Source organism: Scatophagus argus, chromosome 4 (genome assembly GCF_020382885.2).
Source record: "Scatophagus argus isolate fScaArg1 chromosome 4, fScaArg1.pri, whole genome shotgun sequence".
Classification (NCBI taxonomy): domain Eukaryota; kingdom Metazoa; phylum Chordata; class Actinopteri; family Scatophagidae; genus Scatophagus; species Scatophagus argus.
Window position 1 is genome coordinate 27,303,004 of NC_058496.1, and position 20,722 is coordinate 27,323,725.

Below are 20,722 nucleotides of genomic sequence, written 5' to 3' on the forward strand. Positions count from 1 at the left end.
CCTCAGGGAAAAGAGGGAAAAGTAAATAGATCATGCCAGTTCACACAGGACAGACACAGCTATAGGAGGTTGAAAGTCTAGACCATCAATTTCAACATTATGTGGGTATGAAAGTTCAATTATTCAAACAGCCATGAACACATGGTGTCACTTAACGGACGAGCAGCGCCACCTGGCCATACCGCACCTTCGGGTCGGTGGCAGGCAGTCAGATGTTGCTCGCGAACTTGGTGTGTCTCAAAGTGTCATCAGCAGACTTGCATCAAGACACAGAACTGTCACGACCCAGGAATGGAGCCCCACAAGTGAAAGGCCGCAACGATGGCCAGTACTTAAGGAGCTATGCACTCAGACATCGTTATGCAGCTGCCACACAGCTGCGGGCCTGTTTGCGAGATGTGAGGGGTACTAGGGTTTTCAAACCATTCGCAACCAACTCCACCGCTTTGGCTTGAATGCCAGACGACCCTTGCAGGTGATTTCACTGACACCAAGACACCGCCGTGAACGTTTCCAGTGGGCACGAGACCATGTGACCTGGACAATGCAGCAGTGGTCTGCCACCCTGTTCACCGATGAGTGTCGGTCACCTTGCGCAGAAATGCTGGTCATCAGCGTTGCTGGAGAAGGGGAAGTGAGCAATACGCCAAGGTCAACATGGTCCCTAGGGTTAGCTTTGTTGGAGGAGGTGCAACAGTCTGGGCAGGCATCACCAGTCAGCGCAAAACAGATTTGGTTATTGCAGATGGCTCAGTCACTGCACGTTCTTACCTCAGAGGCATCATAGAACCCATCATCATCCCCCCATTCTGCCATATGTCTGTTCATGGATGATAATGCTCCACCACATCGTGCCAGAATTCAGGCTTCAGGAAGTCGGAGTGCCTCATATGATATGGCCAGCAATGTCCCCTGACCTGAACCCCATAAAGCACGTCTGGGACCAGCTGAAGCAGAGACTGGATGATCGTACCCCACCCCCACGTGACTACTACATTGTCAGTTTTTGTTATTTGGGGCTATCCTTGTTATTGTCTAAATTTTTGTGTTAATAAATATTAAACTAATGAAAATGGTGTTTCTTCTCATTCATTATTAGTAATATCAAAGTGAACTTTTATTTATTTAATTAAAATTCAGACCAAATAGGAAAAGCACTCATGTAAATAACAATATCCCTAACATATTGTGGGTAGTGTATATTTGGAAAGTTAAGAGTCATAACAACACACAAAAAAAAGATTTTCAGGGATAATATTTGAAGTTTTTTTTAAAAACTTTTTTCCGGCTTATATGTCAACCAACCTAATGCATCTACTCAGTTAATCTTATATTGGCTGTCTGCCATGATCTTTACAAGCTTTGCTTTCAACGTACCATTCACTCTTTCCACTGCTCCTTCTGCTTAATGCCTAACATCTTTAAGGCTGTTTTCGTTGTATCTGCTACAAATGCGGGTCCATTATCAGAACTGATGGTATCTGATAAGCCAAATCTTGGAGAAAACTTCTTTACACAAAAACTTAGCTGCTGATTTACAATTCGGACCTTTAGTTGGGACTGCTTTTACCCACCTGCTAAACCTATCAACCACCACTAAGATGTATTTGAATCCTCTTATTCGCTCCGTCATATCAATCTAGTCCATCATCGGATGTCAAAAAAGACCTTCTGGAGGTGGGATGTGTGCTATTGGTGCTGAAAATGCTTTTCTTATGTTATGTTGTGCACATACCTCACATTCTTGTAATGTTCTGTCAACCATGGCTGCCAAACATGGCCGCTGTCGTACCTGCTCCTGAAATTTGTTTGTATATAGTCGTTTTTAGCGTAATTTTCAACTTGTTAAGCCATCCTGTTGTAGGTCGTAACACATACGACAGACAGACACTAATCAACCTTGGAGCACAGTACTCAAACTGTGCTCCTATCAACTTAATCCCGGACCCGACCTGGCCCGTCGACATCCTACGGGCAGGATACAACAACAACAACAACAACAACAACAACAACAATGGATGCTCAGGCCGCAGATCACGGAGAAGGCCCCGAGGGAAACGAGCCGGCATTAGGAACAGACTGAGACGCAGAGCACACCATTCACCTCTGCCCAGCATCCTACTCGCCAATGTCCAGTCACTGGAAAACAAGCTCGATGAACTCAGGGCCATAATAAAGTTCCAGAGGGATATACGGGACTGTAACGTCATCTGCCTCACTGAGACATGGCTGACCCCCCTGACTCCGGACCACGCCGTTCAACCAGCGGAGTTCTTCTCAGTTCACCGCAAGGACAGGACGGGTGAGTCCGGTAAATCAAAGGGAGGTGGTGTGTGTCTGATGGTAAACAACAACTGGTGTGACAACAGGAATGTTGTGTCTCTCAGACACTCATGTTCCCCTGACCTGGAGCTGACCATCCAGTGCCATCCTTTCTACCTGTCCTGCGAGTTTACTTCGGTCATCATCAGCGCTGTTTACATCCCACCTCAGGCGAACACGGACACTGCTCTCACCGAGCTACATGAGGCTATATCCACCTATCAAGCTAACCAGCCTGATGCAGCCCTCATCGTGGCCGGGGACTTTAACCGTGCTAACCTGAGGAAGGTGATGCCGGAGTTTAAACAACACATCGACTGCCCCACCAGAGGAGAGAGGACTCTGGACCACTGTTACTCTCCTTTCAAGGATGGTTACAAGGCCAAGTCTCTGCCTCCGTTTGGCCTTTCGGACCACAGTGCAGTCCTTCTCATGCCGAAATACAAACAACGGCTGAAGCATGGAATCTCCTGCAGTCAGAGAAGTAACACGGTGGACTGACCAATCAGAGGCCGCTCTGCGGGGCGCACTGGATTCAGCGGACTGGGATATGTTTCGGTGCAGCTCGGACGGTGACCTCAAGGAGTTCACGGAAGCGGTTGTGGGATTTATCGGGAAAATGGTGGAAGACGTAACACCAACAGCCACCACCAGAACTTTTCCCAACCAGAAGCCGTGGGTGGACAAAACTGTCCGCGACGCGCTGAGGACCCGCACCGCCGCCTACAACTCAGGACTCGCCACCGGAGACATGACGCTGTACAGGGCAGCCACCTACGCTGTCCGTAGGACGGTGAAGGGGGCTAAACGCCGCTACGCCGCAAGACTGGAGCTGCAGATGGAGGGGAACAACTCCAGGGCGCTGTGGCAGGGACTACGCACCATCACGGACTACAAAGCTACACATCCACCCGAGATGAGAGTCGACGCTTCTCTGGCTGATGAGCTCAACAACTTCTTTGCTTGCTTCAAGTCGGACAGCAGGCAAGAAGCTGCGCTTCCAGCCGGTGAAGAGGTGACGCTCACTGTGACGGAGCTGGAGGTGAGAAGGATGTTTAAAAGTGTAAACACCAGGAAAGCAGCAGGGCCTGATGGTATTAGCGGTCGAGTCCTCAAAGCCTGCGCAGAACAGCTCGCACCGGTGTTTACAACGATATTCAACCTCTCCCTCTCACAGTGTGTGATTCCCAGCTGCTTTAAGAAGTCTGTTGTAGTCCCAAAGACAGCCCAGCCCAGTAATCCCAATGACTATCGCCCCATAGCCCTCACATCTGTGGTGATGAAATGTTTTGAGAAGCTGGTCAAAACATTCATCACCTCCTCTCTGCCCCCCACCCTGGATCCCCTACAGTTTGCATACCGCCCAGACAGATCCACAGACGACGCCATAACCTTCCTGCTGCACAAGACACTTTCCCACGTAGACACTAGGATGGGGAACTATGTGAGAGTGCTGTTTGTGGACTACAGTTCAGCATTCAATACCATTGTCCCCTCCAGACTGGTAACCAAGCTGTGTGATCTTGGACTGAACTCCTCCCTGTGCAGGTGGATCCACAGCTTCCTTACTGGCAGACAACAGGTGGTACGCGTGGGCCCCCATAGCTCATCCCCCCTCACCCTCAACACTGGATCTCCCCAAGGCTGCGTGCTGAGTCCCCTGCTGTACTCCCTGTATACACATGACTGTGTGTCCACATCAGACAGTAACACCATCATAAAGTTTGCTGACGACACAGCCATTGTGGGGTTAATCTCCCACAACAAGGAGGAGGCCTACAGGAAGGAGGTCACCCACCTGGAGAGCTGGTGCCAGGAGAATAACCTCCTGCTGAACGTCAGCAAAACTAAGGAGCTGATTGTGGACTACAGGAAGAAGCAGCAGAAGGACATCCGTCCACTCTGCATCAGCGGGTCTGAGGTGGAGAGGGTGGACAGTTTTAAATACCTCGATGTGACTATCACACGGGACCTGTCCTGGTCACTGCACATTAACAGGACTGTTAAGAAGGCCAGGCAGCATCTCTTCCACCTCAGACGCCTCAGAGACTTCAGGCTCCCCCTCAAGGTGCTCAGGAACTTTTACACCTGCACCACTGAGAGTATCTTGAGTGGGAGCATCACCACATGGATGGGCAGCTGCACAAAGCAGGACCTCTCGGCCCTTAGGAGGGTAGTCCGCTCAGCTGAGCGGACAATCAGAACAACCTTACCTGACATGCAGGACATTTACACCAAACGATGCAGGTCGAGAGCCGAGAAGATCCTCAGGCAGCCCCATCACCCCGGACACTCACTCTTCTCCCTGTTGCCATCAGGCCGTCGGTTCCGCTGCCTGAGAACCAACACTGAGAGGATGAGGAAAAGCTTCTTCCCCCAGGCCATCCGTCTGCTCAACAGTGAGCGTTAATCTGGACAATCTCACTCCCACCTGCACTACATGCACTAGATGTAAATACCACTCATGTAAATAATGCACATTTTCACTTTTTTTTAAAATTTAATTTTAATTTTATTATTTTTTCTTTAAATTAAATTTTTTTTAATTACCTATTTTTTGGTAGCAGGGACACAAAGAATTTCACTGCACATTGTACCGTGTATGATTATGTATGTGACAAATAAACCTATCTTGTATCTCTTGTATGCCCTTGCTTGTGCAGCTATCAAGGATGCTAAATTGGTTAGAGGTTTACAATCTTCAGCTAATAGTAGTGTATAAGACATGTGGATGTAGCTACACGTTTTGCGGCTTTATCTGCCAAATTATTGCCTTTTACAATCAAGTTGTCAGTGTGCTGATGGGCTGCACATTTAATAATGGCTAGTGCCTTTGGATTGTGTATGGCCTGTAGTAAGTCTGAGATGGCTTGGCTATGAGAGCCATCTGCTCTCAAAAAGTTTCTCTGTTTCCAGATGATACCATGAATATGACAAACTGCATATGCATATTGTGAGTCTATGTAAACATTTAAAGTTTTCCTTGTTGCTAAGCTACAGGCTATAGTTAAGTTTCTTCGAGCTGTGCGGAGCAAGGCTGGGCAACCTTTGTAATTTGTACTTCAGTAAAGGTGTTATCTGGATGCAGTTGTATTATTGCATAACCAGCGTGGTTACCTGTAGCATCTCTAAAACAGGAACCATCTACAATAAAGGTAAGTTGTGCTAGTATAGGTTGGTTATATAAATCTTTCCCTGGTCTTAAGAACACATCTGTTGATTGTAAACAGTCATGTGGTGTCCCGTCTACGGGCGTCACCATGCGTGTTGCAGGATTAATTGTAATACATCTTTGAATAGTAAGTTCTGGGGCTGAGAGGATTACCTCATAGCCTGTTTTGCGAGCTTGTGTCAATACAAATCTAGGGCTCGTGATTAAGGCATGCAGCTGGTGAGATATATACAGGATGGTTGGCTGGCCCATGGTAATAAGCTGATGCTTTCTGGTAGGCAAAGGCTGCTGCTGCCAGGCCCTGATAACAAGGAGGAAGACCTGTTTCTATGTTATCTAGCTTGGTGCTGTAGTATGCTAATGGATGCTTACCCATAGGAGTCTCCTGCATTAGTACTACGCATGCATATCCTGCCTTTTTTGCAACATATAAATGAAACATGTTAGCATAGTTAGGATTACCAAGTGCTGGTGCCGTTTGCATGTCCTGTTTTAGGGATTTGAAGGCCCCTTCAGCCTCTGGGGTCCATTGCAGTTCAGCTGAACTGTTTGTTTGCCCTGCAGCTCGGACTAAGCAGCGTAATGGGGCTGTTTTAATTGCATAGTCGCAGATCCACGGCCGGCTAAAACCAGCCATCCCCAAAAACGAGAGCATCTGTCCCACTGTTTGTGGTTTAGGTGCTTTTGACACTGCCTCAATTTGAGATGGTGCAATGGTTCATTTGTTACCACAAAGCTGTCGGCCCAGGCATTCAGCCTGTGACTGACAAAACTGTAATTTGTCTTTACTTACCTTATGCCCCCCTTTTTCTAACGCCTGTTGGACAGAGACCGAGTCTTGTGCACATTGAGCTTTGGTAGTACTGCAAATTAACAAATCATTCATGTACTGTATTAGAGTGCTTGTTACATCTCTGTGTTGCAAATCATTAGCTAGTACTCTGTTAAAAATGGATGGACTTTTAACATAGCCCTGAGGTAAACGTGTGTATGTGTACTGTTCCCCTTGGTATGTGAATGCAAATAAATACTGTTAGTCTGGGTGTAGTGGCACACTAAAGAAGGCTTAACATAGTGGAGTGACTGTGACTGTGTACCAGCAGGCGTCGTGGGATATTAGACAACAGAGTGTGAGGATCTGGGACTACAGGTACCTCTGCGTCTATAATAGCATTTATGGCACGCAAATCATGCACCAACCAATAATCATTGGAATTTGGTTTCTTGAGTGGAAAAGTTGTGGTGTTGCATTGACTTCTAGTTAGTTTTAGCACTCCTGCTGCTACCAAGCCATTGATGATAGGTTGTATTCCTATTATTTGATGTGGCTTTAATGGATACTGTTTTTTGTAATGCAACACAACACCTTTTTTTACTTTAATGTAGACTGGCTGTGCTGACTTAACCAGCCCTTTATCTGTTTTACTCTGAGACCATAATCTAGGAGGTATTTGGGTTAGTAACGTGTGTTCCTCTGAGAGTGGCAACTGAGTTGGAGGTCTCCGACTTAGCAATACTTGAACTCTTGTTCCTTCAACTTATGTTCGCAGAGATACCTTCAGATACAGTATTGTCCATCAGATCAGGATTGTGTTTGAGGGTTTGAGGTGTTCTTCCATGCTTGCACTTGCAGTGCTTCCGTCACCATTGGACCTAGGCTTTGTGCTTTTTGTCCAACAGCAATCAGGAGAGTAATATGAGGGGCGGAGTTAGGTACTTGAAACCAGGGACACAGTTCTTGTGGGAAAATGACTGCTGCTGCAGCTCCTTGTGGTCCAACGTACAGGTTTTGACATATCATTGAGAATATCTTGCCAGTGATCAGTTCTGTCCAACAGTCTTTGTAATCAGCGTTCTGTTGTTTTTCAAACATCAGGGTGCAGTGTAATGACAGCTGTGGTTCCTGTGCAGTGGGTAGCTCTCCTTGTATCCAGTCTTTCCATTGGTGCATCAATTCTGAACTCTCTGGCCATTGAATCCATCTCATTAATTTGCAGAAAATAAAGACTCTGCTTACCTTTAAATTTGGTGGCCTTGGGTCTGGTGGCAAAGTGTGGACCCCGCTGGCTGGAGACTCCCTCCTGACTGGCTCGCCTGTTTTGTAGTGTGGACTCCAAGCCGAAGCTCAGGGCCACAAAACATTAATTTCTAATTGTTCAGGAAAATCTTCTCTCAAAGTCCAGTAGAACCATCAACAGGAGACAGGATTCTGAGCAGCAAAGACTTTAATGCTGACAATAAAAGAAAACCGTTCACAATATACGCTGAGTACACATGAAGGGCTCTGAACAAAATGACTCGTGGCTCTACTTTATATAGGTCTGGACCTTTCCACGCCTATTATCCATCCCTTTACCATCTTTGTTTTTACACCATTAGGTCAGCTTATCCTTGGTTAGCTGGGTACTTTCCACAGATTGAATTATCTTGCACCTGCTTGTCTTATTCCAGGGTATCCTCTACTGATTTATTTGTTTTTTTAATTACTTCTAAAACACAGTTTACACCAATATGTCTAACATAGGTGTTAGGATGCTGCAGGTGAGTCAGGGCCGTGTGAAATGCTAAGGACACAGCATCCTCCGTAGAACGGTTCTCCCTGTAGGCAAACTGCAGGCTGTCCAGGCCGGCGGGGATGGCGTCCTTGATGTATCTTAGGAGGATCCTCTCGAAGCACTTCATGATAACCGGGGTCGGAGCAACAGGTCGGTAGTCGTTGAGGCGGGAGATGGTTGATGTTTTGGGCACAGGCACAATGATGAAGGGCTTCATGCACACAGGGACCATGGACAGCTGCATCGACAGGTTGAATATGTCCAGAAAGACTTCTGCTAGTTGGTCAGTGCATGACTTCAGAGTGCGACCTGACACCTTGTCTGGACCTGCAGCCTTGTTGACGTTGATCCTTCTCAAGGCGGAGGTCACTTGGTGCAGCTGCAGGATGAGAGGCTGATGCTGCACCTCTGACTGAGGAAGATGTGCAGTTCTTCTGCTGTTTGGAGAGTCAAAGCGTGCAGAGACGCTGTTCAAGGTGTCAGGCAAAGTCAGGTCATGGGTGACCTGCTGGTCATTGTGCTTGTAGTCCGTAATGGTCGTGATGCCTTTCCACTTGTTTTGTGGATTGTTGTTGTTGATGTGCTCGTCAGTGCGCTGCTTGTACCTGTGTTTTGCCAGCTGGATGCCCTTTTTCAGTTCTTTCCGGGCCCTGCTGTAAGCCAGCCTATCTCCTGACCTATAGGCTACATCCCGGGCTTTTAAGAGCGGCCACACTGTGCCGTCCACTCATGGCTTTTGGTTAGGAAAAACCGTGATTGTCTTTGTGGGTAGGACAGCATCAGTACAGAAGTGAACATAGGACAGCACAGCTGATGTGTAGTCCTCTAGATCAGCGTCTGCTTTGAACACTCCCCGGTCTGTGTGCTCAAAGTGGTCCTGTAAGGCTGAGGAAACCTCCTCCACCCAAACCTGGATGGTTCTGGTGGTGGGTTTGGTCCTGCAAATCAGAGGTCTGTACCACCAAACCACCTGCTACTGTTGAAGACCTCAGCCAACATTGTCACCAGGGTTGTTCGAACCCTCAGACATTTATACACATAGGAGGTGGAAACAGGTTCTCCAGCGGCAGTTGGCATTGGTCTCTCAGCCAACTTGTCTAAAGCAGTGTTTCCCAACCTTTTGTGAGCCGCAGCACATCTCTAACATTAGGAGGATCGCGCTGCATGCCGTCGGGCAAAAATGTTTGGATCAGTGGGCCGCTCCATCCGGCACTGCGCACCGCCTGCCCAGGGTGCCGATCAGGTGAAGCCGGATGGCACAACCGACGACATTTTAGTGGTTGGAGACTCCATAATCTGTTAACTTATAGCGCTCCTGGTGGCATCACTACTGACTTTAATGAACTTATCTCCTTGACATATATCCATAGCCGCATGATAATTTCGCACTCAGGGTGTTATGACGTCATGGCTAGGCAGTTCACAAAACTGCGATACGTGATATAAATGTGAATCTCTCATCTCCACCTTTGAAAGTCTGGGGAGGAGGTCTATCTTCTCGGGTCAGATCCCTGTGATTTCCCAAAATCCAGAGCATTTCAGCCATCTTTTTAGCCTGCACAACTGGTTAAAAAATTTCACCACTGCCACTGACATTGGGTTCATCCATAATTTTGATTCTTTCTGGACCAGACTGGATCTTTTTCAACAGGATGGCTTACATCTCAACAAAAGTGGTTCAAAAATGCTTTGATCTAATTTTGCTGCTTTTCGCCTTGACTGACGTCCTGCACAGCATGACCTGGTGCAGTGCCATCTAAGTAACTATAGACCGATCTCTAAGTTACCATTTCTATCCAAAATTCTAGAAAAAGTTGTGGCCTCCCAGCTAATTTCTTTTATGAACGAAAACTGCATTTTTTCAAGTTCCAGTCTGGTTTCCGGAGCCCACTTATCAAAGTCTCAAATGACCTACTACTGACAGCTGACTCTGGTCTGCACTTGATTTTGATCCTCCTGGACCTCAGTGCCGCATTCTACTCTGTAGATCTCAGTGTTTTAATCAGCTGTTTGAAGCACACTGTTGGAGTCAGTGAAGTGCACTAGAAAGGTTCACCTCATACCTATCAAATAGGTCCTTTTCAGTCAGGCTGGGAAATGCATCCTCTGGGTCCACTCCACTTTACTGTGCCTCAGGGGTCCATACTGGGTCCTCTCCTTTTCACTGTCTACATACTACCCCTCAGTCATATCCTGCGCTGTCACAATATTAATTTCTACTGTTGTGCTGATAACATTCACCTCTATGTACCACTCACGACCAGCAGCTCTGATGTCACACATATCCTGTCCTGCTTAACAGAAATCAAAAACTGGATGTCCAGCAGCTTTCTGCAGTTAAATGACACTAAATCAGGAATCATCATAATTACGCCTCTCACCCCCAGTAATATTACCCATCTGTCCTCCTGTCTTGGCACCTTGTCAAATAATGTATGTGTTGAGGTCTGCAACCTTGGTATCATCTTCAACTCCGAGCTCTCCTTTGATACACAAGTAACCAAGGTTGTTCAATCCTGTTTCTCACAGCTAAGACAATTAAGAAAAATTTGACCGTTCCTACCCCCACCTCTGTTTGAAACTGTCATGCATGCCCTCATTTCTTCCAGATTTGACTGTTGTAACACCCTTCACTCAGTATCAGTAATCATAACATTCTCAAACTAGAGTCGATCCAGAACACTGCCACCATACTTTTAACTCATACCAGGAGTGATCACATAACACCAGTTCTCGCTGCCTTTCACTGACTTCCTGTGAATTTTAGAATTGATTTTAAGATTTTACGTTTGGTTTTTAAAGCCGTAAATGGCCGGGCTCCCTCTTACATACAGGACCTTTTAATTCCATATGAGCCTGAGCACAGCCTGAGATCCTCTGGCAAGGCTCTGTCAATCCCCAAATCCTGGCTAATCACTAAGGATGACCGCACCTTCGCTGTCCACGCCCCCAAACTCTGGAACTCCTTGCCAGAGGATCTCAGGCGGGCAAACTTGGTGTCCTCTTTTAAATCTCTTCTTAAAACTCATATTTATCACTTGATAGCCATTGATCCTATCAAACTCAATGTTATTTCACTTATCTCTCAAAGAGTTAAATCAAGACGTCTGGACTTGTGAAGATTTGACTTGAAGACGTTTCGCTGCTAATCCAAGCAGCTTCATCAGTTCTGAAAAAACTGTCTGGTGGGGAACAAATATATACACCTCAGTGGGGGTGACTAAGTGAAGGATCTGATAGTCCTGCAAATTTGTCTATGTAGTTTGACTGCCAGTGATGGCCCTCTGTGTCTAATGACTGGCTATCTGAGTCTAACGACTGGCTAATGGCTGTGAGACTGTTAATGAGTTCGGGTATGACCGGTTAACGACCCATTGTTCTTATGGCTTTTATGTGAATTGGAGTGAAACTGCCTGGGTATGGATGGGAGGACAGCATTGTAAGTGCAAGAGAGATGATGTCTAAGTCCACCACCTCTGTTAAGTGAAGGTTTTTCCAACTTAACATAGATGGCTTCCTTGACCCCTCTTTGTACCACCTGTCCTCTCTGTCAAGAATGTGGACATTGCTGTCATCAAAGCAATGTCCCTTTTCCTAAAGATGTAAGTGGACTGCTTACATCTTTAGGAAAGATGAGTCTTGTCCTGTGGAGGTGGCTCTCCTGTGTTGTGCCATTCCTCTGTGGAGTGACTGTTTTGTTTCACCAATGTAAAGATCAGAGCATTCTTCACTGCACTGGACTGCATATATGATATTGCTCTGTTTTTCCCTGGGGATTTTGTTCTTGGGGTGGACCAGTTTCTGTCTAAGTGTAATCATTGGTTTGCAATGGACCGGGATGCCGTGGTTGTTGAAAATTGTTCTTACCTTCTTAGTTTTTCTGATAATCCTGACACATAAGGAATGACAATGTTACTCCTCTTCCTGTTATTGTCCTTTTTATGGTTGGTGGGTCTTCTTTTTGTGGATGTGATGAGGAGTGTGTCTCACTAGTGGCAATAACCGGAAGAGGAGCAACACCTTGCTTTAACTCTTTGAGTGAATATGACCTGGATGACTGAGAATCTCCACAGATATATTTCACTTATCCTGTTTCATTTTATTTTATTGAATTTTACTGTATTTTATCTAATTAATTAATCACTGATTTGGTCTGCAATAATTTTTTATTGTAAAGCACTTAACTGTGAGTAAACTGTGAGTTTTGATAAGTGCTATATAAATTATTATTATTATTACTGTTACACTCTATGCTTCGTTCTTTTGTACCATGGTTCTTTTAGTTATGTCATGAAAGCCATCACTTCAATTACTCTACTCTCTATTCTCTATTACTCTGTCCTTAGCAATGAAACGGGCTATAGTTGATGGAGTTGTGGCCAAGTTATGGCTGGAAAAAGTATATCTGTGTTTTTGTCTTGCATTTTCTTCCTTGTGCTAGCTGTACTAGCATCCACATGCTCCTCATTGCCCATATAGGTTTCACCATACCATCTCACCAGTTGAGTTTTTAGATTTGTCATACTTACTTATTTGTCATACTTTGTCAAACTGTTTGCCTTACAAATGGTCTGACTGTCTCTTTTTCTTGTAAAACTCAAATGTCTTCAAACCTAAGACAGATTTCATAGATAAGATTTGATGGTGCTATGTAAACTATGTAGACCTTATCTTACATGTTGTTCTTGTTTTTACAAGCAACAGTATGCTAACAAGGGGCGGCACGGTGGTGCAGTGGTTAGCACTGTCGCCTCATAGCAAGAGGGTTCCAGGTTCGAATCCCGGTCTGGGCCCTTCTATGTGGAGTTTGCATGTTCTCCCTGTGCCTGCGTGGGTTTTCTCCGGGTTCTCCGGCTTCCTCCCACAATACCAAAAACATGCACATTAGGTTAATTGACTACTCTAAATTGCCCCTAGGTGTGAGTGTGAGAGTGTGTGGTTGTTTGTCTTTGTGTGTTGGCCCTGCGATTGACTGGCGACCAGTCCAGGGTGTACCCCGCCTCTCGCCCGTAGTCAGCTGGGATAGGCTCCAGCTCCCCCGCGACCCTGACGGATAAGCGGTATAGAAAATGGATGGATGGACAGTATGCTAAGATGACTAGTCTTTGTGAAGAGTTAGCAGCAAAGCTTCAGTCAACCAACTAGTACCTGTAGGACTGGGCTATCGATGGGTTTCTAGTACATTTAGATAGATCTAGAAGCATATCTATTGATGTACTTGCATTTTCATTAAAACTGATTTCCAATTCACATTGATCTTTACATATGTATGTACAATATGTATGTACTGAATACACGTGTTGTGTTGTTTGTAAACTGTTTGTGTCATTTTCTTCCACGTAATTGTAAAAAAAAAAGAATCTTTTATCTCCAAAGTATAAAAGTTTCAAAAATCTGAATGCAGTCACTATTAAAGTTGTCAAACTGGCAGATCTGGAGGGGCTAACAACATTCAGGTTGGACAGAGACAGCTCTCTCATTGGCAAATCACGGGGCGGTGGGGTCTGCATATACATAAACAACAACTGGTGTAGCAATGCAGAGAAGATCACATGTCACTGTTCTCCTGATGTGGAACTACTGACGGTGAAATGCAGACCTTTTTATCTATCGGGAATTCACTGCTATCATCATCACAGCAGTGTACATTCCACCCAGTGCAAATACCAGAGATGCCATGAATGTCCTCTACCGCTCCATCAGTGACCTGCAAGCTGCACATCCAGAGGGGGTGTTTATGGTGGCAGGGGACTTTAATCAGGCCAATATGAAAACTGTATTTCCTCACTTCCACCAGTATGTGGATTTTGCCACGAGAGGCGAGAATACGCTGGACCTGATTTACAGCAACATCAAAGGGGCTTTCAAGGCAACACCCCGCCCCCACCTCGGCTCCTCAGACCACCTCTCTGTGATGCTAATTCCTGCATATAAGCCCCTATTGATCAGGAATAAACCCACTGTGAAACAGGTGAGGATTTGGCCTGCAGGAGCCATGGATGCCCTACAAGACTGTTTCCAGTCTACTGACTGGGACATGTTTAAGTCAGCTGCCGTGGACATTGAGGAGTATGCTGAATCTGTGTCAGGATACATCCAGAAATGTTCGGAGGATGTTAGCGTGGTAAAAACTATCACCACCCGGGCAAATGAGAAACCCTGGATGACCAGTGAGGTACGTGCAAGGCTGAAAGCAAGAAACAAGGCTTTCAAGTCCGGTGACATGGTGTCTCTGAAAACAGCTAGAGCCAACCTGAACCGGGCTATAAGACTGGCCAAGCGCACTCATGGACAAAAAATACAGGACTTCTTCAATGACCCCACTAACACCAGACGGATGTGGCAGGGCATCCAATCTATTCCTGACTACAAGGCTCCTACCCCTTCCTGTGAGAACAACACTGGCTTCCTCAACCAACTGAACAAACACTTGGGAGGTTCGAGGCACTGAACACCACCTCAGCAATAAAATCCATTCCTCGTCCAGGTGAGCAGATACTCCGCCTGGATTCAGCTGATGTCCGGAGAACCCTGAGGAAGGTGAATACCCAGAAAGCAGCTGGCCCTGACAATATACCAGGAAGAGTGCTCAAGGAATGTGCTGACCAGCCGGCTGGGGTTCTCACAGACATTTTCAATACAACACTTCACCAGGCTGTGGTACCATCCTGCTTCAAAACTGCCATCATCGTACCGGTACCCAAAAACAACACAACCTCCTCCCTCAATGACTACCGCCCAGTTGCACTTACACCAATCATGATGAAGTGCTTTGAGAGGTTGGTAAAGGACCACATGGTTTCTGGACTCCCCTCAATATTCGAACCGTACCAGTTTGCTTATCGCCGCAACCGCTCCACAGAGGATGCCATCTCCTCCACAGTCCATCGGAGCCTGGAGCATCTGGAAGGGGAAAACACACACGTGCGGATGCTGTTTCTGGATTTCAGCTCCGCATTCAATACCATCATTCCACAACACCTGATAAATAAACTGGCCCCCCTTGGATATAACACCCACCTCTGCAACTGGCTGCTTGATTTCCTCACCAACAGACCTCAGCGTGTGCGGGTGGGAAACAACGTCTCCAGTGTCATCTCTCTGAGCACCGGCCCCCCTCAGGGATGTGTCCTGAGTCCGCTGCTATTCACACTTATGACACACGACTGCTACGCCAGGTCCACTACCAACCACATTGTGAAGTTCGCAGACGACACAACAGTAGTGGGCCTCATCACGAACAACGATGAGCAGGCCTACAGAGAGGAGGTGAAACATCTGGCAGTCTGGTGTGACACCAACAACCTGATCCTGAATGTCTCTAAAACAAAAGAGATCATTGTGGACTTCAGGAGGAACCGGCCCAGCCACACCCCTCTCACCATCAACAATGTAGCAGTGGAGATTGTCAGCAGCACCAGGTTCCTGGGGCTGCAGATAACTGACTCTTTAACCTGGTCCAATCAAACTGGCACGCTGGTAAAGAGGGCCCAGCAGCGCATGCACTTTCTTCGCCGGATGAGGAGAGTACAACTACCCGCTCCCATCCTCACCACCTTCTACAGAGGAACTATAGAGAGCATCCTGACCAACTGCATCTCAGTCTGGTCAGCGGCCTGTAGTGCCTCTGACTGGAAATCACTACAGAGGGTGGCGAGGACAGCGGAGAAAATCATTGGGACCCCACTCCCTCCTCTCCAGGACATTGCAAGGAAACGCTGCCTGACCAGGGCCCACAACATCACCAGTGACCCCTCCCACCCTCACCATGGTCTGTTCTCTGGCAGAAGATTCCGCAGCATGCGGTGCAGAACAACCAGACTCGCAAACAGCTTCTTTCCATATGCCATAAGACTACTTAACTCTACTTGATCACTTCCCCTCCTCACCCACACAAACACCACTCAGGACTACAGCCCATTTATTTACTGTGCAATATATTTATATTCTGTACATCTACAAAAGTACTATTTATTACAAATACTCACTGTACAATAATAATTACATATGTATATATGCTGACTGACTTTTTATACAAAATACCTCATTTTTCAAGTACTTTTTACTGCATATTTATTGTGTGTATATATTATATTTTTTACTTTTTTCTTTTAAAAAGAATATGTCGGTAATTCCTGCTATGCTTGAGCCACTGTACCGAAATTTCGTTTGTGATGAAAATCCAAATGACAAATAAAGAAAGTCTAAGTCTAAGTCTCTAAACTGCTTAACGTTTTGACATTTGAATGGTCTATGTAGCTAAAAGCATGCAGAAGTGGTTCCTGAGAACTGGATTCCAGCCAGTTATTAATCTTATAAGTGAGAAGACATATTAAAAACATATAAATCACTGAACCAAGAAGGAAACTAGAGCAGACTGATATCTCAATTCATTGAAATTTCATTAAGGTATGATAAAATATTGTAATATAGCAATATTTATTATAAGTAATAAAGTAGTAAAGTAGTAGTGCTCTTTGTTGGAAGAAAAAAAATCACTGACTCTGGCCTTATTGTCATGACAGCAATATCAAGAAGAGCAGCACTAATTTCTATGTTAATGAGAGGTTAATTGAGCAGTGAATATATTACTGGCTGCGTGGGTGATATTCCCACAAACCCTACAGAGGGTTAATTCATCAAGATTGACATTTTCCACCAGCAACAGCAGCAAACCAGCAATACAGGAAGACCTATACTTTAATTACTCCAATGGCAACTTAAACATTTCATCATCCTAATTATATGTTTTTTACAATAATTATTTGCCTCAGTCTTTATTCGCTTGATATGTTCACCTCCCTTTTAGGAACATCAGATAATCAAGAAATCAGCTCGCTCTCTGAGCACCATTCAAGTGGAGTCTCCATGGCGACTGACACAGCCATCCATTATCTCCAGTATAGTGCTGATGAAAGGCCAGGGCAAGGTGAGTGCCACATGTATGCATGATTAAAGCACAGAGAATGTACACCTAATATGTGTACACAAGCACACAATAAGGTGTGTATGTGTTTTCATAGCCACTGGCTGGTTTTGATATTTCCTGACATGATGTGTTTATGTATTTGTGTTTTTAATCATACTCTGTTCCGATTAAAGACAGAATCAATTTGTGATTATGTGGTATGCATATTAACCATTCAGCTATCAGGATAACTAGTGTCAAACATATCAAGGACAACTTCCTGCCTAAAGATTATGAGAGTCCCATACGGGTGTGTTTTCAAAAATTATTAAACTGACTATTTTGTGGCCTCGTACAGTGCATCTGAAAAGTATTCACACTGCTTCGCTTTTTCCACATTTTGTTATGCTACAGTCTCATTCCAAAATAGATTAAATTAAATTGCTCCCTCAAAATCCTACACAAAATACTTCATAATGACAAGTTTGCTGGAATTTTTTGCAAATTTATTAAAAATGAAAAACAAAAAAAATGTAATATGTACATAAGTATTTACACCCTTTGCCATGAGCTCATGTGCATCCTGTTTCCATTGATCATCCTTCAGAGGTTTCTGCAACTTGAGTTGAGTCCACCTGTGGTAAATTCAGTTGATTGGGCATGATTTGGAAAGACACACACCTTTATAAGCCCTCACAGTTGGCAGAGCATATCGGAGCACAAACCAAGCCATGAAGTCAAAGGAATTGTCTGTAGACCTCCGAGACAGGATTGTGTCGAGGCACAGATCTGGGGAAGGGTACAGAAAGAGTTCTGATCCATAAGTGGAAGAGTTTGGAACCTCCAGGACTCTCCCTAGAGCTGGCCGGCCAACTTAACTGAGTGATTGGGGTAGAATTGCCTTAGTCAGGGAGGTGACCAAGATCCCAGTGGTCACTCTGACAGAGCTCCAACGTTGCTCTGTGGAGAGGGGAGAACCTTCAAGAAGGACAATTAAACAAGATGAGTGCACACACAGCTGCTTCTCTCCGTCCCAGCAGAGCAGTGTTTTCATGTTTTTTGTGTTTTGCGTCAACATGTATCTGTTTGTCCTTGTTACGTCCATTAGTCTTAAGGCGCGCATACTCCCTTGAGGTTGTGCTCAACATCTGCAGAAACACATTCACAGATATAAATTCAGAGGACGCGGAAGAAATACGCGACTGCGGCCTGCTCAACCACCTCCCGGTGACCAGGTGTTACCGCTATCCCCAGATAGCGTGAGGAGATCTCTCGAAAGGACAAGTGCACTGAAAGCTCTGGGTCCTGACAACATTCCCCGTTGTGTTCTGAGAGACTGTGCTGAGGAACTCACGGATCTTCAACACCTTACTGAGCCAGGCTGTTGTCCCCACATGCCTCACTCCTTATGAAGTGCTTCAAGCAGCTAGTCATGCAGCACATCAAGTCTGCCCCCTGCCCTCCAGCAGCTCATTCAAAACTGGACCAGCTGGGGCTCAACACCTATCTGTGCGACTGGATGCTGGACTTCCTGATGGGATGACCACAGGCAGTTTGGGTTGGCAGCAACACCTCAGGCACCATCGTGCTGAACACGGGCCCTTCAAGGATGTGTGCTGAATCCCCCCCCCCCCCCCCCCCTTCACCCTGCTGACCGACCACTGTACACCAACATTCAGCTCCAACCTCTTCATCAAGTTTGCAGACGACACTACTGTGGTGGGTCTCATCAACAACGATGATGAGACAATCTACAGGAGTGAGGCGAGCCGCCTGGTTGTGTCGTGCAAGGACAACAATCTCTGCCCGAATGTGGCGAAGACGAAGGAGATTGTTGTGAAATTCAGGAGAGTGCACACCCAGCATGCTCCTCTGACCATCAATAGTGCTGCAGTGGAGGGGGTAAGCAGCACCAAGTTCCTGGGTGTGCTCATCTCTGAAGACTTGTCCTGGAGCAACAACACTGCATCACTGGCCAAAAAAAGCCCAATAGCACCTGTACTTTCTCCGCAAACTGAGAAGAGCAAGAGCCCTGGCCCCCATCATGCACATCCTCTGCAGAGGCACCATCGAGAGCATCCTGACCAGCTGCATCACCTTGTGGTACGGCGCCTGCACTGTGTCCAACTGCAAGACTATGCATCGTGAGAGCAGCTGAGAGGATCATTGGTGTCTCTCTCCCTTCCCTTCTGGACATCTACAACACTTGCCTCACCCACAAAGCCATCAGAATTGCAGGTGACTCCACCAACCCATCTCACATCAAGGACAACTCTGTCCTTGAGTGGCCCAGCCAGAGCCCAGACTTGAACCCTTTTGAGCATCTCTGGAGAGATCTGAAAATGACCAACGCACCCCATCCAACCTGATGGAGCTTGAGAGGTTCTGCATTGAAGAGTGGGAGAAATTGCCCTAAAATAAGTGTGCCAAGCTTATAGGATCATACTCAAAATGACTTGAGGCTGTAATTGCTGCCAAAGGGGCTTCAACAAAGTATTGATCACAGGGTATGAATACTTATGTACATGTTATATTTTTTTAATTTTTAATAAATTTGCAATAAAATTCAAGTAAATCTGTTTCACTTTGGGGTATTCTGTGTAGCATTTTGAGGGGAAAAATGAATTTAATCCATTTTGGAATGAGACTGTAACATAACAAAATGTGCAAAAAAATGAACTGTAAAAATGCACTGTAAAATAGCCCCTATCTAATTTCACAGCAGTATACGAAGAAGGCAGTAATGACACTGAAAATATGGATACTGATATCATGAACCTCATCATAGAAGGTTATCAAATTTCAGGGTACAGGCAAAACAATATTTGATTCCAGCTGATAGCAGAAATCTGTGGAGAAACCAAGAATTTCTCCATAGATTTCTTACTTATAGTACTTAATAGATAGATACTAGATACTTAAGGATATATAGATACTTAAGGTTCCCACATCAAATATCTTATTTAATCCTAATTTAGTGCTTAAAAGTAACAAACCTAAATGTGATTTTTATTTTTTCATTATGGGAAATGTATTTCATGATAATGTGTTGCTGTGTATTTCTCTGAATGTCAATTTTGAAGTTCGGAGATGCTATTAACTAACAACTGTTTGTTCAACAACTGAGCAACACTTGGACATGGACAGAAACTGAGTTGAATTTTTATTTCATTTGCCATGTAGTAGTAACCTACAGCCATGTAGTAGTGCACTACTGCAAAGTTACAATTGCTGCATTGTAATTTTATTAATCTGAGATGAGATCAGAAGGCAGCATGGAATCTAAGTTTCACCACCGTCAACCATTAAAGAAAAATAATATTCTTAGAAAAAAACTAAATTGACAAGTTTTCTAGTCCTATCTGACATTCACAGAGATCTGACCTTTATAGGGCCTAGGATTCAGTATTGTTGGTGGGCAGGACTCAGCACGTGGTCAGATGGGAATTTTTGTCAAAACTATTTTCCCCCATGGAGCTGCAGCAGCTGATGGACGACTGAAAGAGGGTAACCATACCTATTCATTCTATTTTACTGAATAGAGAGTGTACATAGGAAAGTAAAATGTATATATTAGAGAAACAATGATCTACATTTACATCCTTCTTAATTGTATGATTCCCTGTGCAGGAGATGAGATTCTGGAAGTGAATGGAGAGTCTCTCCAAGGACTTACACACCAACAGGCCATCCAGACCTTCAAGGTGGACTGCATGTTCACAATTCGCTCTTCCTATCAGTGATGTTATAAACAGTTTAATCATA

At 45.2% G+C, this 20,722-nt stretch overlaps 1 protein-coding gene across 1 annotated transcript in view; it reads left to right on the plus strand.

Annotated features, from left to right (window-relative positions):
* Positions 1-20,722, plus strand: part of pdzd2 (PDZ domain containing 2) — a 101,766-nt gene that overhangs the window by 41,711 nt on the left and 39,333 nt on the right. Inside the window, exons 10-12 of the mRNA XM_046386104.1 lie at positions 16,859-16,978; positions 20,350-20,464; positions 20,588-20,661. Of these exons, the coding sequence (XP_046242060.1) occupies positions 16,859-16,978; positions 20,350-20,464; positions 20,588-20,661 (309 nt within the window). The remainder of the gene's footprint in view (positions 1-16,858; positions 16,979-20,349; positions 20,465-20,587; positions 20,662-20,722) is intronic.